At 54.4% G+C, this 27,434-nt stretch overlaps 1 protein-coding gene across 4 annotated transcripts in view; it reads left to right on the top strand.

The window, feature by feature from the left end:
* The window catches only part of PKNOX2 (PBX/knotted 1 homeobox 2), a 259,497-nt gene that overhangs the window by 174,484 nt on the left and 57,579 nt on the right, over positions 1-27,434 (top strand). For all 4 annotated transcript variants that reach the window (XM_057553006.1, XM_057553005.1, XM_057553008.1 and 1 more), the window contains 2 exons: positions 7,996-8,104; positions 22,472-22,611. In XM_057553006.1, coding sequence (XP_057408989.1) covers positions 8,018-8,104; positions 22,472-22,611 — 227 coding nt within the window. In that variant the 5' untranslated portion in view covers positions 7,996-8,017. The remainder of the gene's footprint in view (positions 1-7,995; positions 8,105-22,471; positions 22,612-27,434) is intronic.

The following is a 27,434-nucleotide window of genomic DNA, read 5'->3' on the forward strand; positions in this document are numbered from 1 at the left end:
ATCCACCCGCACTGCTCCCACGGAGGAGCTGCAGGGCCCTCCTCTGCCCCGGACCACTAGGGCTGCCTGGATGTTTGAAAGAGAAGAAAAATAATTGAACGAAAAGCCTCAAGCTCTCTCCTTTCTCTGTTCCTCCCCACCTCTCCCACTCATGCTGTTTGGATAGAGAGGAAGGGGGCTGGAGATGAAAAAGAGAGGGCAGAATCCCACCTCCAGGTTCGAGAGTTGCCTGAGGGATGGGCGGGAAGCTGGTCATGGGTGTGGGGAGAGGCTTCAGTGACGGGAACCAGCGATGGCCTCCCGACCCCCATTCTTGGGATGCAGTGACAGCGGAGGGGGCTCCTGGAAAGGGAAAATACGTTCTAAGTCGAGCATCACTGGCCAAAGCAGGACCCAACTGTGGGTGAGTGTGAAATTTAGGACCAGACTGATGGTGCCTCTGGGGCAGAGCAGCACCTGCTTTAATGCAGATTGGAGGTGACCATTAGAGGTCATTGCTGTCATCCCCCTGCCTCCCAGCAGGAGAGGCTGCAAACCACTTCTCTGTGAGAAGAATGCAGGGCTGTGCTTACCCTTATAGCTAGCATGCTTTTTTTTCTCCCTTTCTGTTTTTTTTTTGTTTTATTTTGTTTAAAGGAACCAAAGGGGGAAAAATTGCCAAGTTGTAAAGTGCTTAAAGAGGAGATGAGAATCTTCATCAGAATGCTAAAAGCTAGAGAGGGAGAGTAATGTGAAAACTCTTGCCTGCTATTTATGGGATTGATTCTCAGATCAAGAAGAAGCAAGCAGTCAGATGAAAGGAATTATTGTTAAGCTCCCCGGTAGGAAGATCTAATGGACAATTGCCGCTATCAGGGGGAATTAAATTGCTGTTTCAGTTTGTAAAATATATCAGCGGCTTTTTGAAGCCAGAAAAGGTGTGACAGCCAAGGCAGGGAGGAAAGCGGGAGACTCTGTCACTTTCTGGTCCTCGTGTGAGAAGCAACAGCAGGCAGGAGAGATGCCAGGGCCAGAGCGAGGGCTGCTCCCCTAACTCTGACCCTGGTCCGTTATTTTTTTGAAGCCAAAATGAAAACGAGCTGAACTGGGGGAGTAAAGAAGAGAAAGCTACAGCCCTGACTCTGGGCCCTGATGTGCTGGGGGGCCCCCATGAGTCAGAGGCAGTGGGGCAGGAGGGGGCTCCTGCCTGGGAAACCCGGTCAGGGGTGTGGAGGGTGACTGACATGGGTCTGAGATTCCCAACAGCTCCACCCCACGCAGGGAATGTCACCATGAAGCTCCCCCCACTACACTGTGGACACACTGGGATCCAAGGTGGAGTATAATAATCCCCTTCCTCCCAGGACTGGGTCTCCCAGGGAGCTCTGGCTCATCCCCAGGGATCCGTGAGCGCATAAATGACCCTGTTGACCCGCCCCCACGGGGGATATATTGTTATTCCAGATAAAGAGCAAAGAGCAAAATCGCCTTGGGCATGGGGAAGGAGAGGAGGGGGAGGCCCTTGGACAGGCCGAGGAGGGGGCCTCGCTGCTGGGACGGTTCACAGTCAGCTCCTACCCCTTCCAAAGACCACATGGTGGTTCAGGGCTGAAGGAGGAGAGAGAGGTGGGGAGAGAGGGCGATTTCCCATCTCGCAGGGCGGCGGAAGCCGGCAGAGCTGGTCAAACTCATGCTGGCCCCTGCTGGCTCCTCTGTTTCCTAGAGACCAGCGCCATCACGAGAGGGCATGACCTGGACCACCTCCCAAGTGGGCTTCCCAGAAAAGCAGTGAAGCACAATCAGAGCAGAGGGCTGTGGGTGGCCAAGGGGCCTGAGTTGCCTACTGTCTTGGTTGTCATCTCTGCTGCTTCTCAAGTCAGCAGAGAATTATTTCCCGCTGAGAGTTCCCAGCAGGAACCGGAGGGGCACCAGGGAAGTGGCCCTTCTGGCTGGGACGTTCTGCCAGGACTTGGGCTCTGTGCCTGGTGCAGTGGCCCCCAGAACCCGGGTAAGGGGGGAGGTGTGACCTCTTAGCCAGCCAGCCTGCAGCACAGCGAGTGAGCCGGGGATCTGATCCTGAGTGCAGATCCTGTTCAGCTTTTCCCCACCGTCCTTCCTTCAGTGGAGACACAGTGACCTTCCTGGCTCCCACGCCCCTACTGTGTGAGCCTGGTCTTATCAGACTAGAGGATTCTCTTTGCCCCCAACACCCCGAGGTCAGAAAGATGGGGCGGGGGAGCAGCACCCGCTAGGCCACGGCGTTCCCATCACCTCAGGCCCTGAGCTTCCGCCCAGCTCCCAGAACACTTGGGGTGAAAAGGCCCAGGTCCAGCGCTTGCTGAGCTGTGAGGGCGTAGATCCTGGGGGTGCTGGCCCTTTCCCATTCCACAGGACCCTTCACTTCTCCCTCACTTTGAAACACTTCCACCAGACCTCACATTGTGAAGCTTCCCACCCACAGGTGCACCCTCTCTCTCACCTCCGTCCTCCCCTCCATCCCCACACTGGCCTCGCCCTTGTCACTGCGGTACTGACTCCACACACCAAGGCTTGGAGACCATCGAGTTCCTTTGGCCACTCAGCTCTCAGCTGCGGTTTCTAGCCCTTACTGGGTTTTGGGAAGAGACCTGGGGTGTGTGTGTGTGTGTGTGTGTGTGTGCGCGCACGCACGCACGCCTGCGTTTCTTTAGATAAATCCACAGAGTCACATGAAATCAGTGACAGGTTGACACCGTTATTTCAAGATTCATCGCTCTGAGTTGCCAGCAGAGGAGCCGTAGCCAACTCCTTCCCACCACCAACACTTTTTTTTTTCCAGGCATAATTTATAGCAGTGGGGTGAATTTGTTTCCAAAAGATGAATATCACACTATCAGCAACAGCTGCCTCTCGTTCTTATTTGTTTTTAAATTTGACTCAAAGTCCAATCCTCTGTACACATCCGAAGCTGTAAATCCTAAAGCGACTGATTACATGATTTAGTAAACAGGTTATATTATATAATGCAATTAAAGCGGGGCTCCGCGGCGCCACCTACAGGCAGCTTCTGGGAAGGGAGCTGGGCCCGAGACTCATTTTGGACCAGGCTCTCCGCGGAAGGAAAATAAACGGCATTGCGCCAGGCTTGAGGCGGCTGCTCCGGAGGGAGAAGCCGAAGCCAGCCAGGTTACTAATGCGGCCTTTTGGTCCCTCCTGCTGAGTTCACGGTGTTATTTCAGCCTCCTGCAAATCTGTCTAGACGTCAGAACCCAGGCCTGGGCAGCTGCTCAGAGGGGCGGACCTGGGGTTGGGGGAGGGGGTGGTAGCCACCTGGGGGCTCCTCGGCTGGGGGGACGCGGAGGAGGGCTCCTGGCTCTCTCGGCCTCAGGGACCTCCTTCCCTCACTCTCAAATGAGGGAGCCTTTGGAATGGAGCTTCAGATATTTCCATTCCACTCAGCAGAGCTTGTGTTCAGCGCTAACCATGGGCAAAGACTTTCAGAATATTCTGGTGAATTCCCTCATTTTGCAGACCTAGAGAGAAAGTGACTTGTGCAGGTCGCACAGAGAAATGGCAGAGCTGGCTGTGGAATCCAGACGTTTTTGACCCTAAGCACAGGCTCTGTCTGATCATGGGAGTTTACAGATGAGGAAACTTGAGGCCCAGACTTCCACAGCGTCTTCTTGCAGCAAGGGAAGGCAAATGATAAAATACCTCTAGTGTGTGTCCAGAAGGGCTCCTAGGGGGCCTCACCGCTGCCTCTTAGCTGCCCTGATGTGGAAGAAAGGAGGGAGGGAGGGAGGGAGGGAAGGAAGGAAGGAGAGCAGGGCCAGTGCTCGCTCCCCGACTCCTCTGCCCGGACTTACAACACTCTTCAGATGAGTTAGGCTCTGGGCCTTCAAGGATTCTAGCTTCTCCAAAGAGGTTCTGTAAGAGTGGGCAACATTTTTGAAAACCTATCCAGGAGAGGAGAGGAGACTTACTTCTCGGGGCTGAGAGAGAAACTGGACCAGAAGCGGGGTGTGGAGAGGGGGAGGGGAAGGGAGGGGTGGATGAAGAAAACAAGACCATCAGAGTGCAAGAGGGTGGAAATGTCCCCCCACCCTATCCTGTGCCAGCCACCCGCCCAGTCTCCAGTCGATGGGCTGGGACAGTGCGGGGCCACAGGGAAGTTGGTCCCTTCATCGCCTCTCCTACCTCAGGCCCTACAGCGGAGGCTCAGCCAGGGTCAGGGAGCAAGAACGGATGCTGTGGGGCTGGCTGGTCCGAGAGTTCCCAATTACGCTTTGTTTCTCATCCTTAAGGCCCTGAGCCCCCAACCCGGCACCCCAGCCCAATTACTGCCGGGCACCGTTAACCCCTTGGTGCCCCAGGCCGTTAATGGAATGTTAATTGGTCTAATGGGTTTCATGTCAACAAGTCCTAATGAGCTCCTTCCTAACGAGCTTGGATCTTTTTTCTAAGCCTGTTTGTCAACGCGCTGGCGTTTGGGCTCCAGATGGAGGGCCTCACCTGGCTGGGGAGCTGGAGTTGAGGAAACAGAGGGAGTGGGTGCTCGGGGCTGCCCCTCGCCTCTTCCCGAGCCGTGTCCTTCAAGCCCCCTCAGCCACCCCCAGCCTGTGCGCACTGCCTTCCTCGGCTCCTGAGCTCTGGAAAATGGCAGTTTTAGCTCCTTTTGAAGATAATGTCAGTGACAAATTATTTTTTCTTGGATATCATTGTGGGGTTGAGTGTTGCATTAGGGTTTTGTTTTGTTTTTTTTTCCCTCCTAGCTGCCATCTAAGAAAAGTTTTCAACGTTAAAAACAATCTTTTGACATGGGAAATTTCTCGGTGGTAAATCACTCCTCCTGTGTCCTCCGTTTGCGTCTTGGCTGTGCTGCCTCCGGTGACCTGGTGTCTGGTGACAGAGGGCTGGGGCCCCTGGGCAGGGCGGAGCAGCCTCCGGCCACAGACACATGCTCGGAGGCCCTGGACAGGCCTGCTGTGCCCTCCACGCTCCCAAAGGAAGCGCAAAAACGGCAGGTTTCCCCAGAGGCCCGGGTGCCCAGCGATGGCTCAGGGAGCTCCCCGCATCCCAGCTGTAGAGCCTCAGCTCAGAGAAGTCAGATTCCCACGCTCCTCTCGGGGATGGTCCCACATGGACCCTCAGCCCCCCCAAGCCCAGCTGGAGGGAGGAAGGAGCGCATGTGCGGGTGAGGGGGCGTGTGAAGAAAAGGGCGAGCTTCCGGAGATGGGCACCAGGTCTCCCCCAGCATCAGGTTACCAGACGCTTCTGTGCCTGAGCGAGCAGGGAAGGAAACTTAAGCCCCTGATGAAAAGGCCTCCTGTTTTCTTGCAGGAGAAGCCCCCAGAGGGCAATGGGGCAGTGGCCTAGTGGCCTGTGGTGACCCCAGAGGGGAGGAGGGGGAGGGGCAAGGGCCATCTGGGTCCTCAGAAAATTGTTCCCGTGGCCTCTGGCCCCTGCTCCACAGTCCAGCAGGCTGCAGACTGAAAAATCTCTTCTCAGCCTGGACGGTGGTGGTTTCTGGGTGCAGACTACTCTTAGCCATCTCTCTTTACCCCCAGGTAGGGCAGCTATCCAGCTGTTGCAAGTATTTCTAGGGACAGAGACTCTAAAAAGACCCTACCTCCCGTTGATTGACAGTGAACAAAAGAATGCAGACTAAAGAGCCCTCTTTTCACCCCAGATCCTCCTCATTGACCTTCTTTTGCTTTGCCTTTGTGATAACTTTCTCATCCGTGGAATGAGGTACCAAAAGACCCAAACCCAAGGTGGAAGGGAACTGGTTGCCCCTAAAAGGGGAGAAAATCTGCCTCCAGACTCTGCCCCCAGGCTCCCTCTTCTGGAGGCTGCTGGCACTGCAGCCCCTCAGAAGTTCGCTTTTTCCGGCCAAGGAGCATCTAAGATTGGTGCTCCCGGGAAGGGATCAGTACCCGTAGGCCTCATCCAAAGTTACCTCATCTGCCAGAGTCCCAGGAAAGGCTGAGCCTAGCACACCCCTGAAATACCCCTTTTTCCTTTATTCCCTCCGGGTCCAAAAGAGAGAGATTCCACGCCCAATTTAATATCTCAGAAGTCTTCATTCTGGACGTTCTTTCTGATGTCTCAAGGAGTCTATATCCTCTTCCCTCCCCCACCGAACCCTCTTCACTCCGCTCTTTCCTTCCTTGGGTGTTTTCCACCTCCCAGACAAGACCCAGCCATGAAAATAGGCAATGGTTCCCCACCTGTGGAGTTTGGCTTCCCCAGGGCCCCCTTCCGAGCCTCTTTGCAGAAGTAAAGCCTGGATCTTGGTGCCTAGTGTGTGTGAGACGGGGTGATCCTGGGTGCTTTTGCTGCAAAGACGTCCTGGCGGTCCATCTTCTGAAGTGAGGCCAGGGTGGGCGAGGTAGAGGTAGCGGTGGGGCAAAGAGGAATTACCTGCAGTCTCGACGTTTTCACACAGGAAAAGGCATCCCTCCCTGTGCCTTCTCCACGGGAACCTCTGTTCACTTTCTTCCTTCCCGCTGGACCATCACCTCCCTCCCTCGGGAGAAGGCCTTGCTTCCTCTCATCTGTCTCCCCACCCCAGCACAGTTCTTTGCATGTAGTTGACACCGGATAAACATTCGTTGAATGAATGTCTGAATTTCCAGTGCTTTCACACGTGTGCTTCAGGTCAAAGCACACCTGGTACTTTGGAGACTCAGGTCAGCCAGAGCTGATCTGTCCACCTCTTCCTGAAAAAGAACCAACACAACAAGACACACACACACACACACACACACTCCACATAGGGTCCTGGAGACCCTCCCTTTGACTCCCTCAAACTCCCACAGAATTCAGGTATGTGAACATTTTGGAAGACCCTGGGGAGGGTGTGGTGGGAGGACATCAGGTGGGAAGAGGATGGAGCCCCGAGGTCCCCAGGGAGAGGAAGGAAGGAGAGGGACGGTCTGACTGTCATACTCTCCAAGGCTGCCCGCTCATCAGCGCCCTCCTGTATCAGGCAATTAGGCGTGGTTTCCAGCTCTAAATATTTCAGGGCATCTCCTGCAGCTAAACAGCTCTCGCAGCATTCTGTTTCCTTGGGTGGCACTGCCAGACTGTCTCCACTTACGCACCACTTTGTGATTCAAGAAGAGACCTCGAGGCCAAAGGGGGCAGCTCGCTTACGGGTGATGGGGTGGGGTGGGGGATTGGTACAGTAGAGCAGCCCGGAACGGGGAATCTGGAGAGCTTGGGTCCATCCCGGCTTCCCCAGCACTCCCCTCCCCCCGAAACACACACACTTCTCTCCTCTTGCCTTCTGCCTCCGCCTCTGTAAGAGGACCATTTGCTTCGGGCGGCTCTTCTGGCCCCAGGTGTGGTTGAACTCTGGGTTGAACCAAGGCCAAGGAAAGTCTTCTAAGAGAGCGTGCAGGCACGTCTGTGTGGCCGTGGTCCCTGTTCCCGGCCTCCTTCCCTTCCCGGCACACCGCCCGGTGGTCGCCCCAGGGTACTTGCTCCGCCCTCGAGTCTGAGGAGGAACCAGCGCCCCACGTCCCTCTCCACCACTAGGGGGCGTCGTGAGCACACCTTGGGGGGGTTAGTGTGGTGCTGGCAGACCCTGGGGACCGGGAGGGGGGATCTGGAACCGTGAGGGCTGAGGCTTCCGCCCCGAGGGTGCAGGTGGCAGCTCCGGGAGGCCTGGGGAAGGGAAAGCACCCTTGACCGTGCGGTGCCCTCATGGCCGCCAATTCCCCTGAGCTGCCCCCAGCCAAGCCCCGCCCCCCCCCCAGGCCAGAGCTGGTACTGAACAAAGCAGGGGTGCGGGTGCACAGGTTGTTTTACATGTGATTTGAATAGTGTTTCTTGCAAGTCAGCGTAGCGCAGCAAGCCTCACCCCACCCAGGCTTCTCCCCTGAACTCTCATTCGTCCCCCCCGAAGGGCTTCCAGCCCTTGCTGTATCCAGTCAGTCCTGGTGGCCCAGCCTGGGAGCATGTCCAGCCGCTGGGCCCTGGGGCTCCCTGCGCTCAGCTATTAACGGTGCGGCCCCGTTTCTCCCGCCACAGATCCTCCATGTGAATCCATCCCATGATGCAACATGCCTCCCCAGCCCCCGCTCTGACGATGATGGCCACGCAGAATGTCCCTCCCCCTCCCTACCAGGACAGCCCACAGGTGAGTGCGACTGACCGCCGGGAGGGGTGTGGTGGCCTTCCCGGGGGCGGAGGGCAGGGCCAGGCCTCCCTCAGCTCTTCCTCTGCCCGGCCTGGGGCGCCTCTCTGGGAGAGCCCGGCAAAGCCAGACCCCTGAGGGGAGTCATGCACTTGGCAAAGCCCTGGGTTCAGATCGCACCTGAGGATCTGTCATCGGCATGGAGGACCGTGGCACCCCAGGGTGCTGCACCTAGCCACGGGCCTGTGCCACACACCCCCGCCCCCGTCACTGCTCAGAGCAGACGTCAGACAAACGCACTGAGCCCCTCACTCTGGGAGGCCCAGGTACAGGTGAATCGAGTCTGCCTCTGAGTGTTTGGGGAAACTCTTGATCAGAGGTTTCCTCTGCCAGATCCCCCTAGTCACCAGTCTCTGCCTGCCTATTGGAGGAATCTCCCTTCTCTTCAGGACTCTGCCAGCTTCTATCCAGAAAAAGGCCAGGGCTGTTTCCCTACACTCTCCCATCCTTTCCTCTGGTTCCCAGTTTCCATCCCTCAGCTCAGATACGGCAGACCCCGCCGAGTTCTTCCTGGCTGCACCTCCTGCAGGTCACCCTGTCTTCCTGTTCTCTCCTCTCCTCCTCTGGAAGCCTGGCCCAGCTTCTGTGGGTTGGTCTCTGGAGGTCCTGGAGACCAGTCACTTCTGATCTTTGCCCCCGCGCGTGCGCCTTCCCTCCACTCTTGGTTCTTTGAGACTCAGAATTCATCATGAGGCTGTGTGTTCACAGAAGCCTCCACCTTCGCACTTCCCTGTGCACTTTCTCAATTATTATTAATTGAGTACCTATAATGTGAAATGCAGCCAGCTAGAATATTCCTTCATTCACTTCACAAATGTGCAGTGAGCCCCTACTGTGTGCCAGGCCATCATTCTCATTCTTTCTCCGTCGCCAGTCTTTGCCCTGCTCTGCTATCCCTCACTCATTAGGGTTTCAGACACAGCCCTTCTCCTGACCACAGGGAAGCTCTGTGCTGTATGGGAAGGACACGAAGACGCAGACCCAGGGTGCATCACTTTAGGTCCTGTGGCCCCGACACCCGCAGCCTGGTGTGAGCATACGGTGCTGCCCTATCTATCCTGTTATCCACCCATGAAATGACTGCTTTACGGGGTGTCCAGCACGCGGACCCCCACTGACTCCTACCCCTGTATAAGTGCAGAAGCACTGACCTTTGAGCGCATGTCCTTTTGTCCCACCCCCGACCCCGCTCCCACATTTCAACTCCGTGCTCCTTCCTGGGCTCTCCCCACCCTGACCTCAGCTTCAGCAGACCCTCTGTTCACGTCAGTAGCTCTGTACAAACGACCATGGTTTGGACTTGGCATTTGCACAGTTCCTCTGTTTGAAAGCTTCCAAGTGTGCAGCTATGCCAGGGCCTTTCCCTCTGTAGTCAGAACCAACTCGGCCTGGACCAGTGGAGACCTAGGAACGTAAGGGCCATAATGGGGGACAAACACCATCCTCCCTCAGTAGAGCAGACCCATCTGCTATCTGCTTAGGCAGTGCTGGGGCACCTGGGGTGTTGATGAAGAGGCAGGAACACCAGCTCCATTTCTTTTGTAGCTGGATGCTGCTCTCCGAGCTCCGCAGTGGGGCTGGGGTATGGCAACCGGGACACTGCCTGTGTTTAGCAGGTGGAGGGTGCCGAGGCCCGCACTCCCATCCCCAAGGCTCAGGGACAGACCAGGGCAGGGCCGAGAGGTCAGAGAGCACTGGATTGGCACAGCTGGTGGCAGCTGCCTCTCTGCCTCCAGCCCCACCCCCTGTTTTGCCTTCCTGGGCAGCTGGGAGACGTTTGGGTTTGGTGGGCATTAGCAGGAGAGCTGCAGTGAGGGCCTGTGTTGTCCAGAAATGCTGATCCGGGTGCAGTGAAGTAGAGGAGGCTAATTTAATTCTCAGCATACAGCTGAGGATTCATCCATCCCAGCTGCCGAGGGAGGTGGGGAGGTGGGATTGCAACCCTAAGGTGCTCAGCCCCCCGGAAGCCACCGCTGAGGTGCTCTAGCCTTTTGGGGGAGGAAGGAAGGCTCCAGTCCCCCATCCAAGGCCTCAGAGCAGAAGCCCAACGCAGGGGCTGTCCCGAGGCTCTCTTCTCTGAGGAGCCACCAGAACCTAGCCATCGAAAATACTCACATATACAGCCAAGGAATAATTTGTTCCGGGGAAGCCACACATCTCCGCGTAACCCCAGAGGCCCAGGAATGAAGTCTCAGTGTCCATGGTAAAGTGACCAGGCCAAGGCCTGGGGTCTTTATGGCCTCGGCTAGGCTTCTAGGCTGTGGCTAGATTCCCATGGGCCTTCCCTGAGCCAAACTGGTTCCCAAGGAAACTGACCAGGATGGGGGATCCTGGGGAGAACTTAGGGCATGGACGGAATGGGTGGGGTGGAGGAGGTGGGTGAGGACTTTGCAGGACAAAGTCTTCTGACTCACGGGGAAGGGCTGTTCTCTCCAGAGTGCTAGACTTTGAGGCCAGCTGGCTTTCGGGGCGCCCTTCTCCCCACTCTTCGGGGCTTCTAGGAGTGGCTGCCGCATGGGAATGTCTTCCATGCGAGTTTTCTGCTGGGGAACTTGCTCTTCCTCCTGCCTTCCTCCCTTTGTGCTGTCAGAGGCTGAGCCCCCGCTTCTCAGGCGAAGCCCATCGTCCTGGCGAATCAGCTGCTCTTTGACATTCAGTGTTCTCAGGAAAGCCGGGCCCAGTAGGAGTGTGGGCCAGGCACACAGGGGAATCACTTCCTAAACGGGGCTCTCTGGAAGGTATCCCCCACTTCCTCTTCATTCCTTCAGGTCTAATCTCATTACTTTTGGACCCAGTATGACTTGTTTCCTCAAGGTCTGGACTGCTGAGCACATCTCTTTATCACCTCCTCAGAAACCCAGTTTCTGCCACAGGTAGAAATGGACAGTCTCTGCTACAAAGTCCCCAAAATGAAAAAGGAAGGGAGAAGCAGGGCCCTTCCTCTGAGACCCAGGCAGTCGTTTTAATAATGTTCCCGTTGTGCTAAGGGCTAGCAATACCGAGCATAATCTATTCAAATGCACAGGAGAATCTCACTTTGGAAAATTAGGAATCTGCATTAAAAAATTCCCAAGCCCCGGACCTTCTTTATAATAAATTAGAATTTTTTTTTTCAAGGCAAGTTCTTAACTTGGCAATTTCATTTTTGAAGTTTGGGGAATAAAGTTATTAAAAATGAGGGAGGCTTTTTCTTCTTCCCATTTTAGTCCAGAAGCATTAATGGTTATGGCCTCGTGCTATTTGGGCACAAGCCAAGTGGTTTGACAGCTAAGCAGCTTCTGGCCCCTCAGTTCTGTTCCAGTCCGTCCTGGGGACACTCCATGATTACTTGTAAGGATGTCACTCTGTGTTTATTGTACACTAAAGACAGATCGTGAGTTTAGAAAGTACAAAAGCAACAACCCACTGGAACCCTTCCTGTGGCCTGCTTCCTCCTTCTGGTGGCTCCCCGTTAAATACTGTCAGAGTCACAGCGCCCTCTGCTGTCCACCTCCTATACCTCAATTCCAGCACGTTGCACCGGAGTCCTTGATCTAGACCCTCACTTTATGCCCCAAGAGGTAGGGCAAGTCACGGGGACTGTGGGAATTCTACGATGATAGTTTAATGAAAACATTGTCTCCAGGGAGACCTGGATATGAGCTAGGCGTGTGGTCCCTCCATTCAGTGCCTACATCACTCTTCCGTTCCTTTGCATCTCTTCCTCAGCCTGGCCATCTGTCACCTCAATTTTCCCAATCCCTCCTCTCACCACCCCAGCACCTCCCCTGATCCTGATGGGATCCTCTGCTATTGTTCCCCTCTCCCGGCAAGTGCCACTCCAGTCTCCCGCCCAGAATTTTCGTGGTAACACCACCACCCTCTCACGTCGTCCATGCACTCTCTCCACCTCTGAAATGTCATTCAGGTTCTCCCATTTCCTGTAACACTCCATGGGCAGCACCACCCACCAAGCAGAGTTCTCCCTCTGTAGCTCCACCAGCAATTTTAGGAAACTGTTGGGTTTACTGGAGAAGGCAGCAGCTTGCCTACCCTCACCTTAAACACCCCCCTCCGCACACACGCACAAACTCCTGCTGTCAGTAACCTCCCCCCACCCTTCCGCAAACACAGACACATACCTGCTGTTCCACAGATACCTTTGCCCTTGGCTTATAGGCAAGACAAACATTTTATCTGGTCAATATGTGTATGTATTCAGCGCTTAGTATCCCTCTGTCTGCGTGTCGCCCGCATGTTGGCCGCGTGAGCATTTGACTAGAAAGCAGAAATCTTAGTGGGATCCAGTCTGAGCCACTAGGCACAGCCCCCTATGAATGTGGGCACTCAGTTCGCAGTTTGGATTAGGAACCAATTGCTACGCAAGTAGCTGGGTGCTTACATAGCATGCCTTAACAATGGGTGATATTAAAAGGGTTCTGGCAATTCACCAAGGATGCAGCCTCGTTATTGACCAGAGGGAGGCAAGAAAGGCAAAACTCTCAGTCCAGGGCCAGTATGGGAAGCTCACTTCAGAAGGAAGTCAAGCACTTGCTTGGGACCCTCTGTCCCCCTGCATCCTCCTGCAACCCTCAGAGCCAGGAGAACGGTGTTCAGGACCGCAGGATGCTGTGCTTGGAGATACCCATCTTGTACCAGGAAGGCTAAGGCTGGGCCAGCCGTGTCAGGGGAGGTCAGACCCGTCTCTCTGCCCTCTGAGTATCTTCTTTCCCTCCCTGTCCCGGCATCATTCCCCCTCTGCGCGGGGCCAGGGGAGCAGACATCTGGGGAAGCTGGATGGGCTTTGATCAGTCATTAGGATCCCCATGCTGGTTTCATTAACCGGAGGGGGAGGGGAGGAGGCTGGGGCCCCCGGCTGTGAATCCTGGCCCCCCTTTCCAGGCCATGCAGCTGGGACGGGCAGAAGCGGGTTCAGATGTTTTCACACTTTACATTCCTCTCATCCGTTTAAGGGCTGGAGCCCCCTGCCTCGCAGGGCCTCCTGCTCAGCTGCTGCTGAGACACATTGGCTCTGCAGCAATAGAGTTAATTCCACAGCTTTGAGAGTCCCCCTAAGCCTTTTCTGTGGCTGTGATTGACGGCTCCCTCTGCCCCTGGGGCCAACAGCACAGGGACCCTATGGGTGACCTGCCTTCCCTCACTTTGACTCATCAAAACGGACTCTTCTCTTTCTATTTTATTTTCTGCTGGGCCTTTCTTCTCTCTGTGCACAGTGACCTCTCTCTCTGGCCCGCTTGGGCCACCCGTGTCTTTAAACTGGACGTGTCCCTCAACTCCAGCTCACTCCAGACCTGGATTCTTCATCGTGGCAAAGGCAAAAATAGCCTTTGGGTCTGACTGCGGGGCCTTATGCCTCATTTAGGAGACAGTGGACTATCAACAGGACTTTGCTAGAAGAAACGCTCGCTCTCATGGCCTTGTTTAGGGTTTTTCTTTGATGAACGTCCTACCTGAATTCTTATATTTACCAAAAACACACAGACATTTTATTGTCTATCCTCTTGCCTCCAAGCAGGATGAGTGCTTTAAACAGCTACAAAAATAGTTAATGGCCCAAGTAGACAAAGCTTAAAATAAATCAGGAACAGGTGATCCACCAGCAGCGGGCCTAAGGAGCTGGAACCCGCTTTGCCCCCCTTTCCGGTTGATCTCCTAGGAGCTCCGGTGCCTGCGTAGCCCGGCGGGAGGGGGATGGGTGAGCACGCCGGCCCTCGGTGCGTGTTGCCTTTGGAGTCTGTGGTCTGGAGGAGGAAGCGTGGGCTGACTCAACTCAACGTGGTAGAAATTCAGGAATCCAGGCCTGTCCCACTGCACTGCTGACGAATTATACAAATTTGGACAAGTAATTACAGCACTATTTCTTTCATTCACTCAGCCATTTCATAAACATCAGGTGCTTTCTGTGGGTCTTGCAGAACCTGTGCCACGTGCCGGGGACACAGAATTAATAGTTCCCGCCCTAATGGAGCTGATTTGGGGCCATTCTGCATCGGTAAAATGGGAATAACTTCTGCCCTCCCAGCCTCACGGGGTTGTTGAGAGTGTGGGTATGAAAAGTACAATGGTGTTTTCCAGCTTTCTTTCACCCATGACCCTGACATTGATTTTTTCACTCTATCTTCTGTACGTCTCCAGTAGCCAAGATTGGATTGAACTTTAATTACTCTCCTTTGTACTGGGAACACAATAGGCATATCAAGTATGTGTTTCTAGCTGTAAACACACTCCCTTACACACATACACAAACATACTGGAACTCACTGGTGTGGGACTATTATACAAGCGAGGGGTCCTCCAGAGATGGATGGGAAAGATGGAGAGCAGCCCGTGCCCAGGAAAGTGCACGAAGCTGGGAGGTGAAAGACTTGGATCCCAGTCTACAGCCTTCGTCCCTTTAGCCGCTGGTCAGCAACCCCCAGAAGTGCAGGCAGGGCGGCAAACATTTTCAAGCCTCATTTTGTAAACCACTGCCTACAAACCCTTTTAAGTGGATTGCTTAAGACCCCCATTTTACACCACAAAGTAACTTTCCTGTGGTTTGTTCTATCTGGTCGGTCCTGGGACGAGAATGCAGGTGACCCAGACCTGCTGTTCCAGGAGGCTCTTTGAGTGAAATCGGGCTGCCCTTCTCTGCCTCCAGCCCTTCCTCTCCCTGGGCTGACTGGGTTGGGGGGGTATTTGGAGGAGCCATGGTTGACTCCTCTCCATTCTGGATCCCTGAGCCTTTTAACACATCACTCTCTCATTTCCTCATCCAGTCGGTCATTCAGTCACTTAACAAACACGCTGGGACCCCATGGGAGCCAGGCATGATGATGGGAGCTGGGAATCCAGTCCACTCAGGGAGACAGACAAATGAGGGCCCAAAGTGTTACGGGGTTTAAGGTTTGATGCACAGGCAGATAAGGCAGGGGTCCAGGCTACCTGGGCGGGGGGTGTGGAGGATTGGGAAAGGCTTCCTGGGAGAGCTGATGCTCCCTCCAGCTGAGTCTTGAAAGAGGGATAGGTTTGCACGTGATGGGGGGTCGGGGCGGGGAGGCAGGGTCGGGAGGCATGGACAGGTCCTGCTGAGGCAGCCCCAGATGCAAAGGCATAAAGATGTAAAGCATCGGGCGGGTTCAGGCACCTGCATGCAGGAGGGTCTGCTGGGGTGCAGGCAAGGGGTGGGGTGCTGTACCGGAGACAAGGCTGGGTCCGTGAGCAGGTCCAGGCCTGGGGCGCCCTGTGGGCTGTGCCCTCCCCCAAAAACCATCCATTGTGCCCCCCACCTGTTCAGGCCAAACCTGATATTTACTAAATGGCTTCAAGCCCTGACCTCATCCCAGGTCCTTGGACTCTCTCCTGATTGCGAGGAAACCAGATCTGGCCCTACTGGCTTGTCCTGGCCCTGCAGGGAGCGTCAGCCCCCCGGCAGGCCCAGCCCAGCCCAGCCCTGTTGGAGCCTCAGTGGCCTCTAGTGGGCTGGGCCTGTGCAGCCCCCCATGTTCTCAGAACACAAGGCTTCCCTGGCCTGGTGGGCCGGCTCTAGGGATGGGCAACCCGCACCCTGCCGGGTCAGAAGAGGGGGTGTCCCCTTAGGAGGGGTGTCTGTGCTGAGTCATGCTGGCAAGGTGCAGACCTCGGTTGCCCAGGGTTTGCAGAAAGGACCCATGGGAGGTGCGTGGGTGTACGCGTCGTACAGAGCAGGGCTGCTGTGGGGGTACAGGTGTACGCAGGGGAACACGGGAGGTGTAGGTGCCGGGGTGTCTGGGGCCGGGTGTGGACACTCAGTGGGGTTTGGATTCAGAGGAGAGGGCTAGCAAAAAGAAGCATTAAAAATGCTTAGAAACCAAGATTCACTGAGCCTCTGGGGTGCGCAATAATGTACCCTCACATATGGTCACTGTAGGCCTGGCAAGAGGTATTATTAGCTCCATTTTTACCTGAGAGGGAAACTGAGGCTCAGGGGAACTGAGCCATTTGTCCAAGGTGACATCACTAGCGATGGGTAATGTCTCCTTCCACGATACCACGGCCCCTCTCCCTATGCCTGGCCCGCGCCTCGCCCACTTCTCTGGGTGCTTATGGGAGAGAGGGTTCCTTCAGCAGGGTCAGGACTCCCAGGGCAGCGCAGGTAGTGGAAGCAAAAGTGGCCGACTGGAGTGTGGGCCGCAGGCTGCTGGCTGCAGGGATTTTGTTAAGGATAACCACCATACGCTGAGTACCTATGAAGGCCCGTTGCTTTGCATACATTATCTCATTTAATGCTAACTAAGTATGACTGCTCCCAATGTATAGATGAGGACCCTGGATCAGAAAGGTTGACCAGCTCTGGGCTGGATGCCCACCACTCCCAATAAACATGTGGTGGGGAACTGTGACTTCTCTGTTGTGGCCTGAGGCATTCAGGGTCCAGAAGGTCAATCTGCAGCTGAAAAGGTATCAATGGATGCCAAGGCCCACCCACTCCACACCAGTCATCCCTGCATCCCGTAGGTGCTGTGGACACCCTGTCTCAGACTCTGGGGCTGCAACTGGGGCTACAACAGATGTGGTCCCTGCCCTCCAGGATCCCACAGTCTAGTCGGGGAGAGGCAAGTGGGCAGACGCGGCTGAACGGCTTCCTCAGGGCCCGGAAGCCCAGAGCACAGGGCCCTGACCCCTAGCTGGTGCTCAGCCGCATCCACTGAAGGAGACAGTCATCCTCACGACGGCGGTGAGAGGTCGGGAGCGGCAGTGCCATTTCACAGATGAGCAAACTGAAGCCCCGAAAGGCAAGGTTGCATGTCCAAGGTCAGCTAGCAGCGAGTGGCAAAGGCGGAAATCCGTTCTATCTGATGCCAATGTCTCGTGCACGCTCCCTCCCTGGGGTGCTAGGAAGACCCTGGCAGTGTCCCACATCTGAGCTACCTGCTCCCACCTCCCAGGAGCAGAAGGGGGGAGCTCTCCGTGGCAGCTGGCGGGAGGCGGCCGCTGCAGGTCCGTGCACCCTGAGGCTTGAAGTCCTGTGCAGTCAGGGTACTGAGCCACTGTCAATTAACAAACCACCCTGGTCTTCCTACTTGGGTTCCACCGGAAGCACCGTTTCTGGCACGACCAGGGTTTGGGGAGTTGATCTGTGAGGTCTGTTGGGGGCTGGGGAGACGGGGGCCGGAGATGGGGGCCGGCGACGGGATGGGTGGGCTGGAGGGAGACCCAGAGCCTGAGGCTGGGGAGTGACACTCCATCTGACACTAGCGCCCTTCCTCTTCTGCCCCTTTCCACTCACGGGAAAAGTCTTCCTATTCTCCTCTTCAAAGAAAAGTAATTAAATACGATCACTCCCGCAGTGTGATTTAGTCAGAAAGCCCTTGGTTCCTGTCTCAACCTCGGCAGAAACTGTCTGTGGTCTCCAGCAGTTTCTTTGCTGCAGTGGCTTCTGTTGTCTCATATGTAAAATGGGAGTGCCACCAACCCATTGCACGGGATCCCTGTTGGACGTGAACCCCCGGGGAGAGACTTCATTAGCTCGTCGGAGCACGATGTGCCGCTCTCCCCTGCAACTGGGAAAGGGTGATCCTTAGCAGGAAGGAAAGCATCAGTGGGGCGTTCTGGTGTCAGCGAGGGCGACTGAGGTAGGCAGGGGAGCACCTCGTCAACCACACCACACAGCATCCCCTGCTCATTTTCATGGCCAGACTAGACTGTCGGAGAGGCTGGATCTCTCAGCCCCTTCAGGGCAACAGGAACTTTCATCTCAAGGTGTCACAAACTGAGAATCTGGACAGGGCCCTTTTGCTCCCGGCTTAATGCAGGGCTGGTTCCAGCTGGATGATAGAGAAGAGCCCAGTGGTTAGAGCATCTATGGGAGGCAGGAGGACAGCAAGGACCCTGTGTAGGTTCTGGACCCAGCACCGCGGCTCCCAGCGGGCAGGCCCTCCCGGGGAATGCTGCCACCCTTCCCCACCCGCTGGTCGTTATCCTATTCTCTTAATCAGGCCTCACAGCCTGCCTGGGTAGGATGTCCAGTGCCGTCCTTGGAGGAAGGCTCCGGGTCTGGGACCGGCTGTGGGCACACCAAGTGGCCTCATAGAGTGTAGTTTCTTCATGTGCCAGATCGAGGAGAATAGGAGGAAGTTACTTGGAGAGAAACTCTGACACTAGTGGTGTGCTGATAAATGTTTAACAACCAGCTCTCTGGTTGGGGGTTAGAAAGAGGACTTGATTTGCAGCATTTGCCAGTTTCTGTGGTGTAATTACTCCCACCATGGTCAGTTTCAGGCTACCGATATGATATCAACCGGCTTGCAAAATTCCTGAAAATTTATCAGTTGGCTTTCATAGGCCAGAGCAAGGGATCTCTGCCCTCCATCTGTCCAGCCTCTCCCGCCGCTTCTATTCTTTAGGCCTAGAACCTTCCCCCAAAACCTTACCACCCAACACCCTCATCCCCCTGCCCCCGGGCCCTGGGACAGCTGCGGGCCTCTCCCTCCGAGCTTCAGTTCTTGAGAAATGGGTGTCTCTGGCTAGAAAAAGAAATCTATTTGAAGATAAGCATTCTCCAAACCTGGAGGAAATGCAGAGTTTGCTGAATTGGCCCCCAGGAGCTAAATAAATTTAAATCATCCTCCTCAGGCCAGCTCTGCTCACTTCTCCCCCGTCCCCGGCTCTCTAGCCCCAGTAACAGCCTCTCAGCGGGGGCCTCTTGGGATGCTGACAAGTGACCGCTTTTGATTTACGCTTTCCTCTGGGCCCCGGCTGGGCTCTTGGCCACACGTTCCCCCAAAGTCCTGCCTAGAAAGGGGAGGTGAGAGGAAAAGGAACCCCTCCCCTCAGTCCTCCCACTCCTAGAAGCTCATCTGCATAGAAACCCCTTGTGGATTCCTTCAAGGACACGAGGAAATTCACCCTTACTGGACTGAGCAGAGTAGAGCACACCAGCCTACCCTGTGTTTTACCCTTAAACGAGCCGTGCACGTAGCTGTGCATCGCTTGATGAAAGATGCACGTGCTGGAAATCTCATGTTGAAGAACTACAGCCACCCCTCCGTATGGGGAAAACTTTATAGAGTTTCCAAAGCACTTTTACACACCGTACGTCATCTAATCTGAGCCCCACGCCAACCCTGGGGGTGGGCAGTGGTCATGAAAGCACCCTCACAGCGTCCAAGCCTGTCACTGTTAGAAGGAATTTCAGATGTCACCTACGTCAGCCCACCCAGCTAGAGAGCGTCCATCGCCTCCGCGGGAGTCTCTGCTTGGCCCCTGCACCAGTGAAAACTCACCACTTCCGGGAGGCAGCCCATCCCAGCCTTGGAGAGCTCAGAGGCTTGGAAACTTACTATTTGGGTTGAGCCCAAATCTGTCTCTGCATTTTACAGATTTAATGCATGGGTTGTAGTTTGACGCTTTAGGGCATACAGAACAGAACTGACACAATCTAATCCCTCATTCAGATATTCAAAGGGGGCTCTCACGTCCCTCCATATCCTTCCCATCCCCCACATCTTCCTTAACATTGCAGATTCCTGCAAATATTCCTCAGAATCCCTTCAGCAGCCTGGTCCACTCTCCCCTGAGTGTACTTTCCTGCACCTGTCTCAGCTTAGTAGGTGGGGCTGGAAGCTTTGTGTGAGCTGTCCCTCTGCTGATGGGTCCTCACAGAGCATCAGTTTGGGGTTTTTGTTTGTTTGTTTGTTTGTTTGACAGACACAGTACACTGTGGACATACTGAGCCTTCTGTCAACTAAAACGTGCTGCTAAACGATGTCTCTCCTCTTCTACATTTATGTTATCGATTTTTTTTTTTTTTGGCCAAAGTGTTGGAAGTGTTAAATTCCAACTTATTAGACAAGAATTAATCTTATTAGACTTAGCACGTTGCCAAAATCTGTAAAGATCGTTTGGATCCCGGTTTCATGTCACCCATAAGTTTGTTGAGCGTTTCTTCAGACATCCTCTAAATCACTGATAAAAATATTGAAGAAGAGAGTTGAGGAGAAAGCATGTGGCATCTCCTAGAAGCCCTCCTCCCTCTGACATCTCTCCTTTAATTGTCATCCTTTCGGTGTAGCATCCTAATACACACAATGGTCCACCAGACCACGTCGCTCCATGTTTTCCACGAGGATATCATGGGAGGTACCTTGCTGAGGTCATTTACACCATGTAAATGAAAATGTCTACCATTTTCCTGATCTGCCAGCTCAGTAATCATGTTAAACCCAGAACTGGGCTCCATTATAGCAGCCATTCACCCTAGTCACCCCGGTGCCTAGTACGTGGCGGCGACTTGAGAAGTACTGGGAAAAATAATCAGTTGCATTGGTGAATGAAAGAAACTAGCCCAGATCAATGTGAAGATTAGAATGTCTGATGTTTGTCTGATTCCACCTTATTTCTGTATTTTGAAAATTAGAACAGCATTTGTTTCTATTTTCTTCCTTATAGCACCTCTTTAATACTCATGAATCCTAAAAAGGACACCAGTTTGCTTACTGATGAAAAGGAGGAGCTTAGGAAAGTTGAGGGATTTGCTCAAAGTCAAAAAGCTATTAACAGGAGACAGTAAGAGTCAAGCATGGTACCTTGCTGGCCTCAAGGTACCATGATGCTCCGGCTAGTGCTGAGTTTGGGAAAGTTCCCCCAGCTCAGCCAACAGTGACAAGGATATTTCTTCCTAACAAAAAATGATGGGGATACAGTATATTTCTTTTATAGTCTCAATTTTATTTACCATCCATCACTCATTAATTCATTCATTTAACAAATATTTGTTGAGCATTGACTAGTGCCAGGCTATTCTAGACCCTAGGAACACAACTGTTAACCAGCCCTCTTTGAGCTTACATTTGAGTTGGAGGTGGGAGAGAAAATAACTTAGCAAGTAGATATATAGTGTCTGGTCATGATAAGGGCTATGAAATATATAGCCATAATAAGGGCTGTGAAATAAGGCAGGGTAAGGGGATAGCAGGGGCAGAGGGACGCTATTTTACTGTGAAGATGTGGCACGTGAACAGAGAGCTAATGAAGAAAATGAGACAGCAAGTGTTTTGTGCTTGTATTCATGGAAATACAGTACTCTTTCTTCCAGAAAGCAGGGACCTAGATCATATGATGAACTTTCCAGCTGTAAAATATACGATTCTTTCAAGGTGTGTTCACTCGTTTATTCCCTCATTCATTTCCTAAGCAAACACTAGGCATCCAGTTTGGGTGCTGGGGATGAAGGTGTGAACAAGGTATTAGCTCGGGAGGCAGACAAGGGTGTCAAGTCCAAGAACACAGTGGGTGAGAGCTGTCAGGCTCTGTGGGCCGGTTGGGGGAAAGCAATAGTTGAGGCATGTCACCACACGTGACATTTCAGGGATCGATTTAACTAAGGAAAATAAAATATAAAAGCATTAAGTTCTGTTATGATGGTTACCCAAAATTTTAAAGCCATTTAACCATTTCTTTAAATGAAATCTTATATGGAAAGTCCAATATACAATATATTTTTAAGAGGTGCTCTGATTGGCACAAACTTGGGGCCCCAGGGGCACCTTCAGAAACATGTAACATAGGAGAGCTACTACCCTAAATATTTGTTACGGCTAAGAACAGAAATCTGTTCTTTGTCCACTACAACCTGCTTATCTTCAAGTGCCCAGGTAAACCAAATTTGCAGAACACTCAATTGTCAGTCAAACCATTAAAAGTTACCTCTGGCTTGTGTTAAATGGGATAAACCTCTGCCCAGTTGAGAACTGACTCAGCTATTTTTTTCCTGCTCTCCAAAGTCATCAAATCAAACCCAACACTGCCCAGTACAGCCCAAGTGACTCACAAGCACAATTTAAAGGGCTCATCATTCTGTTTTTCTCTGCTTCTGGCCAGAGGCCACCACCTTAATTTGCATTAAGAACCATCACTTTTATTTTATTTTTCTACATCTTTATTGGAGTATAATTGCTTTACAATGTTGTGTTAGTTTCTGCTGTACAACAAAGTGAACCAGCTGAATGTATACATATATCCCCATATCCCCTCTCTCTCGAGCCTCCCTCCCACCCTCCCCATCTAGGCCCCTAGCCCCTCTAGGTCGCTTTTAAAGTGAGCTCACTTCCGCACCACCTGATTTTGGATGGTCCTAAATCGTTCCCCAGAATTTTCTCATTTGAGGAAACACCAGCTTTCTTCCCACAGCAGCATATGTACGAATGGATGCTCGTTATACACTCACACTTCTCTCGTACACGTTCTCTTATCCACACACACACCCCACGGGACGAGGTGGACCTCACAGTTCCAGCCGGGGGGCCAGCGGTCCTGGCCTTACTAACCCACGCCTCCTCTCTGTCTCTGCAGATGACGGCGACCGCTCAGGCCCCCTCTAAGGCCCAGGCTGTCCACATCTCCGCACCCTCGGCTGCTGCCAGCACACCTGTGCCCAGTGCCCCCATCGACCCCCAGGCCCAGCTGGAGGCTGACAAGCGAGCTGTGTACAGGTAGGAGACACTTCAGCCGGGCCGCACGCAGGAGCCCCCAAGCGGCCTCAGGCCCAGCTCAGCCATGAGAGATGTGAGTGCAGGCCAGCAGGTGGGCTCATGGAAGCCAGTAGCCAGGGCCAGGTCCCTTCTGTCTGAAATCACTCCAGAGAGCCCTCAGCTGGCCATGCAGGGGTTGGCTCCAGCTTCCTGGAATTGTCCAGGGAGGGAGATGGGGCCTGGGCTGTGTCCTCCAGGAGGGCCTCTTCCTCAGCCCAGCTGGGGAGATGAGCCCTGACGAGCATCAGAGCCCTTCACTCAGCAAACGGGCAGCTGCCTCAGGACTGTCCTGGCCCACGTGCCCCATTGTCGCCTTCATTCCAGCACTCGCCATCCAGGACTCGGTTGTGAGCAAAACTTTAGTACGCCTGGAAACCACTGGGAGCGCTCGTTAGAACACATATATCTGGACTCCGTGCTCAGAAGTGCTGAATCAGTAGGTCAAGCTGTAGGAGGAGGATATGAATTTTTTTTTTTTTTTTTGAGAAGAGGAGAGGGGCTGTGGAGAGGCTTGCTTGGTCTTAGCAGGAAGAACAAACACTTCTATTCTAAGGGCAGCGGGACGCTCTGTCGGAACAGAGGAAGAGGGCTTGATCGAATCGGCAATGAGAAGGTGAAGTAGTTCTTATCTGATGGCATCTAGGTTTCTGATAAATATGCAGCATTTACAGACAATGAAAGGAGAGCTTTTTCTTTTATTTATTTATTTTTGGCTGTGTTGGGTCTTTGTTTCTGTGCGAGGGCTTCCTCTAGTTGCGGTAAGCGGGGGCCACTCCTCATCGCGGTGCGCGGGCCTCTCACTATCGCGGCCTCTCTCGTTGCGGAGCACAGGCTCCAGACGCGCAGGCTCAGTAGTTGTGGCTCACGGGCTTAGTTGCTCCGCGGCATGTGGGATCTTCCCAGACCAGGGCTCGAACCCGTGTCCCCTGCATTGGCAGGCAGATTCTCAACCACTGCGCCACCAGGGAAGCCCAGGATATGAATTTTTAACAAGCATTCCAGGCGACTCTAATGCAGCTGGTGCTTGGACCACACTGTGATTCATGGTAGTCTTTGGTTTTTAGCAATAGAGGTTGTACACGACTGTGTAGGTTCTGGCACCCGCCCCGAGATGGGCAGTTTGCTGAGAGCAGGCGGCTTGTCTCGTTTTACTCTGCATCAGCCCCTTGTACCCAGGGCTGGGCCCTGAATGTAGCAGAGGGTGGGAAGGGCTCAGGGAAATTCCGGTCTGTCTTGTGTACGTTGTTGGGGTGAAGATGCGGTCCTCTGAGGGCAGACCTGAACGAGGTCCCAGCAGGGATTTCGGTCCTCCTTTATCCATGGGGAGCCCACATCACTAAGAAAAGATGCCCAAGTCAGCACTCAGTATTGAGGTTGGACCCTTGCTCACATTCGCTCGTGTGAGCACATATGTTCGCGTGCATCAGCAGTGGGGCCGACCCCTGGCTGAACGTGCACTGCAGCGGGCGCTAACTCCAGTCACATGTGGACCAGCCCACCCAGCCCCGCCCATGACAGTGGCTTTATGGCAATGGTGGTAATTATTGCTGTTATTATCATTGTCACTGGCATTATTTTTAGTTACTCAGATGAGCTGTATGCCTCTAATGCCAAAAGCTGGGAGTCCAAAGCAGTGGGCCCTGATCCCTAGATCCTGACACAAGGTCCTTCCCAGGCCTGGATAGCACAGCTCCCGGGCCCCAGCCTGCCCAGCACACAGGCCAGGCCCTGCTCCTGCGGGTAGAGACCTCTGCCTTGGGCCCCAAAGAATGCCAGAATCTGGTCACAGGACCTGTCAGAGACCCTGAGGAGGACCCCAGCTCCCCTGCCCCCAGCATGGGACCTGCACTCCTGTCCTCCCTTCACACTTGCCTTGAACCCTTGCTATTACTACGTGGAGATGTTGCGCTGGGCTCCAGGGGAAAGAGGTAAATCATAAAGGTTATGCATGGGCTCTTCCCTGCCTCTCCAGGAACAGAGACATAATGCAAACAAGAAACCAACACAGAGTGGTCAGAGCTTTGACAGAGAAGGCTTCACGGGGGAGGCAGTAGAGTTTGATCTTCAAGGCTGAGTAAGAGAGCTCAGCAGGGAGCTGATGGGAGGGGCGGGAGCTTCCGGCAGAGGAGAGCCTGGTGTGTTCCCAGGACGGCCAGTGGCCAGAGCAGCTGGGCATGGGAAGATGAGACTGCACAGGGCCTGTAGTCTCACCTTGTGCCTGGTGGGGGAACATAAGCAGGGAGCGAGAGTGGCCTGGCCTCTGAAAACTGCCCCGTGGTCTGATGACTTTGGGTACAGTCATCACACCCCATTTAAATCACGGCTGCTCCAAGTGCGGTCCATGGGCCAGAAGCATCGCGTCCCCTGGGAGCTCATTGGAGACGCAGAATCTCAGTCCCCACTCGACCTGAGGATTCCCGATCTGCACTTTGACAAGATCCCAGGTGATTCATATTCGCACTGGAGGCGGATCCCTGACACCTTCTCGGACCCCCAGGGGCAGGGACCTGTAGTGAGCACAGATCTTAGTCTAGAAAGACCCCAAATTAGTGGCCTAACATAAAGTTTGTTGGAAACCTAGGCTTGAGCCCTACCTCCTCCTTGTACTCGTCTCTCTGAGCGTTGGTTTCAGGATAGAACCTAATCAGCGGTTCGGCAAGAATTACGAGACAGCCCATGTCAGCACCTGGCTCCATGTCTGGCACAAAGCAGACGGTTCCCTTGTTCCGGCCAATGGGCTCCACATGCTCCATAGCCCTTCCCAAGATCCCAGGCTCAGACCCCACCCAGGCCCAGCCAGGAGGTGGGCCGCCTCCCCAAGGGGGCTGTCCACCATGATGTCACCTGCAGTACAAAGGCCCAGATCTTCCCTCAGCCAACCACCTCCACAACTGAGATTCACCCTCTCCCATGGGGCTGTCACCTCACAGCCCATGGCATTTGAGCAAATTATCTCTGCAGCTGTCTGACCATGAAGAAGAAATCCCAGGCTAGATGCCACCAACAGTCCAGCCCAACAAGGCTGCCCGGCATCTCAGGACGACGGGGCAGAGGGACATCAGCACCCTTGCCCAGCTCCTTCTCCGGCAGCCCTGCTTGCCCCAGGGCCCCCAGGGTGTCTCCCATGACCACCCCTCTCCCATTAGTGCCCGCCGCCCTCTCCACCGCCCTTGCGGGGGGAGGGGAGGCACTCCACCTCCCACAGGGTCGGGTAATTCTAATTAGATCTGCCTGCCTGGGGCGGCCTGGCTGCTCAAAGCACGTCGGGGAGCCGGCATTTCATGTCCGTAAATGTAACCAGCTCCTCTCCACGGGGATTAGTGCCCGCGCTGACTTTTGGGAGTCCCCGCCGAGGCCCCTCCCTGAACTACAGAAGAACGAAGGTGGGGGAGGGCCCTCCCTGGCCAGGCCCGCAGGGCGGCAGCGGGCAGTGCGACAAGAGGGAGGGAGCCTCCCCGTGCCCTGAGGTTGTATTTGTGTAGGAGGATGTGTTGATGAAATGTATTGGTTCCTTCTGATGTGGAAACTCTGCGTGTGGGGTGGGGGGAGGGGGGAAGGGGGGCCGAGTCTGTCTATTGGATCATACCAGAGCATCATCTGGGCTAATCAGCAAGGCAACCGGGAGCTCCCGCTCAGATTAATGATTGCAGTCTAATGCGAGCAGACCCCATGATTGGATGCACGTCGCGGGTAATTGTGTTTGTGGCCCAGGAGCAATGCTGAGAGGGGTCTGCCAGGGGGAGGCCCCCTGGAGCGGGGACCGCAGGCTTGGACCCAGCTCAGATCTCTCCTTCCCCAGGTCCACCTCACCCCTGGGGTTTCCCCCCACCCCCCCCCCGAGAACTTAAAATGTAGCTTGGACCACACCTCCCCACCTCTCCACCGGTGGGCTGGGGGCTGGATGGTGTTAGGTGGCCGGGAGCTTGGAGGTTAGGTTGCCAGCAGCACAGAGACGGGGCCAAGAGGGTGAGGTTGATCCAGCTTTCACTATCCCTCCTCCCCTCCAGTCTCCTTCGTTCCCCTTTGAAGTGAGTGGGTTCCCATGGAAACCGTGATGTCCTGGGGAGCAGAAGAGTGGCAGGAGCGGGGCCTGGCCAGGTGCCGTGGGGGAGGAGGGGGCTCTGCTGAGACGGCTCTGCGAACGCTGGGTTCCGCCCCTGAGGCTGAAATACTGTCTGGGGACCCAGGAAATGGCCGGCCGGGCGCTGCAGAAGTTACCTGTTAGTGACGGGAAGTGCTGGCCTGGAGGCAGGAACAGCGAGAGAAGGGTGCGGACAGCTGTGCTTTGCTTCTCCAGGAAAAATGCCGGAGAATTGAGCTGCGAATCAGGTGGGGAGGGTGAGGTGGCTGCAGGACCCTGTGTTTCTCCTTTGTGGCCTTAACTCACAATTGAACGGATTGTGTTAATATTAGTTCTGTTTCCACCACTAGATCGTTACCTCCATGAAGTCAGGGTCTGTGTGTTTTCATTGATTTATCCCCAGCGCCTTACACAATACCTTAGACCCAGCAGCTTGGACGAGCATGTACTAAATCAGGGCCTGTTGAGCGGATTCCTTAAATAGGCGAGGCAGGACCCGTCCATATTCCATGGTTCCAGGCTGGTGTGCTGGCTAACTGGCTCTGGGGGGAGAGGGGAGGGGAGAGCCCTCACGTAGCATCTGTCGGTTTCCGTGGTGTAACTGCATCCACCATGGCCCGTTTTAAGCTACCAGTGTGCTGCTGAACAGAGGTGGGAAGAGATGCACACAGTTGGCTCTCTCCAGCCTCAAGCACAAACCCCT

The sequence above is a fragment of the Balaenoptera acutorostrata genome, chromosome 9, assembly GCF_949987535.1.
Source record: "Balaenoptera acutorostrata chromosome 9, mBalAcu1.1, whole genome shotgun sequence".
In the NCBI taxonomy this organism is placed as follows: Eukaryota; Metazoa; Chordata; class Mammalia; order Artiodactyla; family Balaenopteridae; genus Balaenoptera; species Balaenoptera acutorostrata.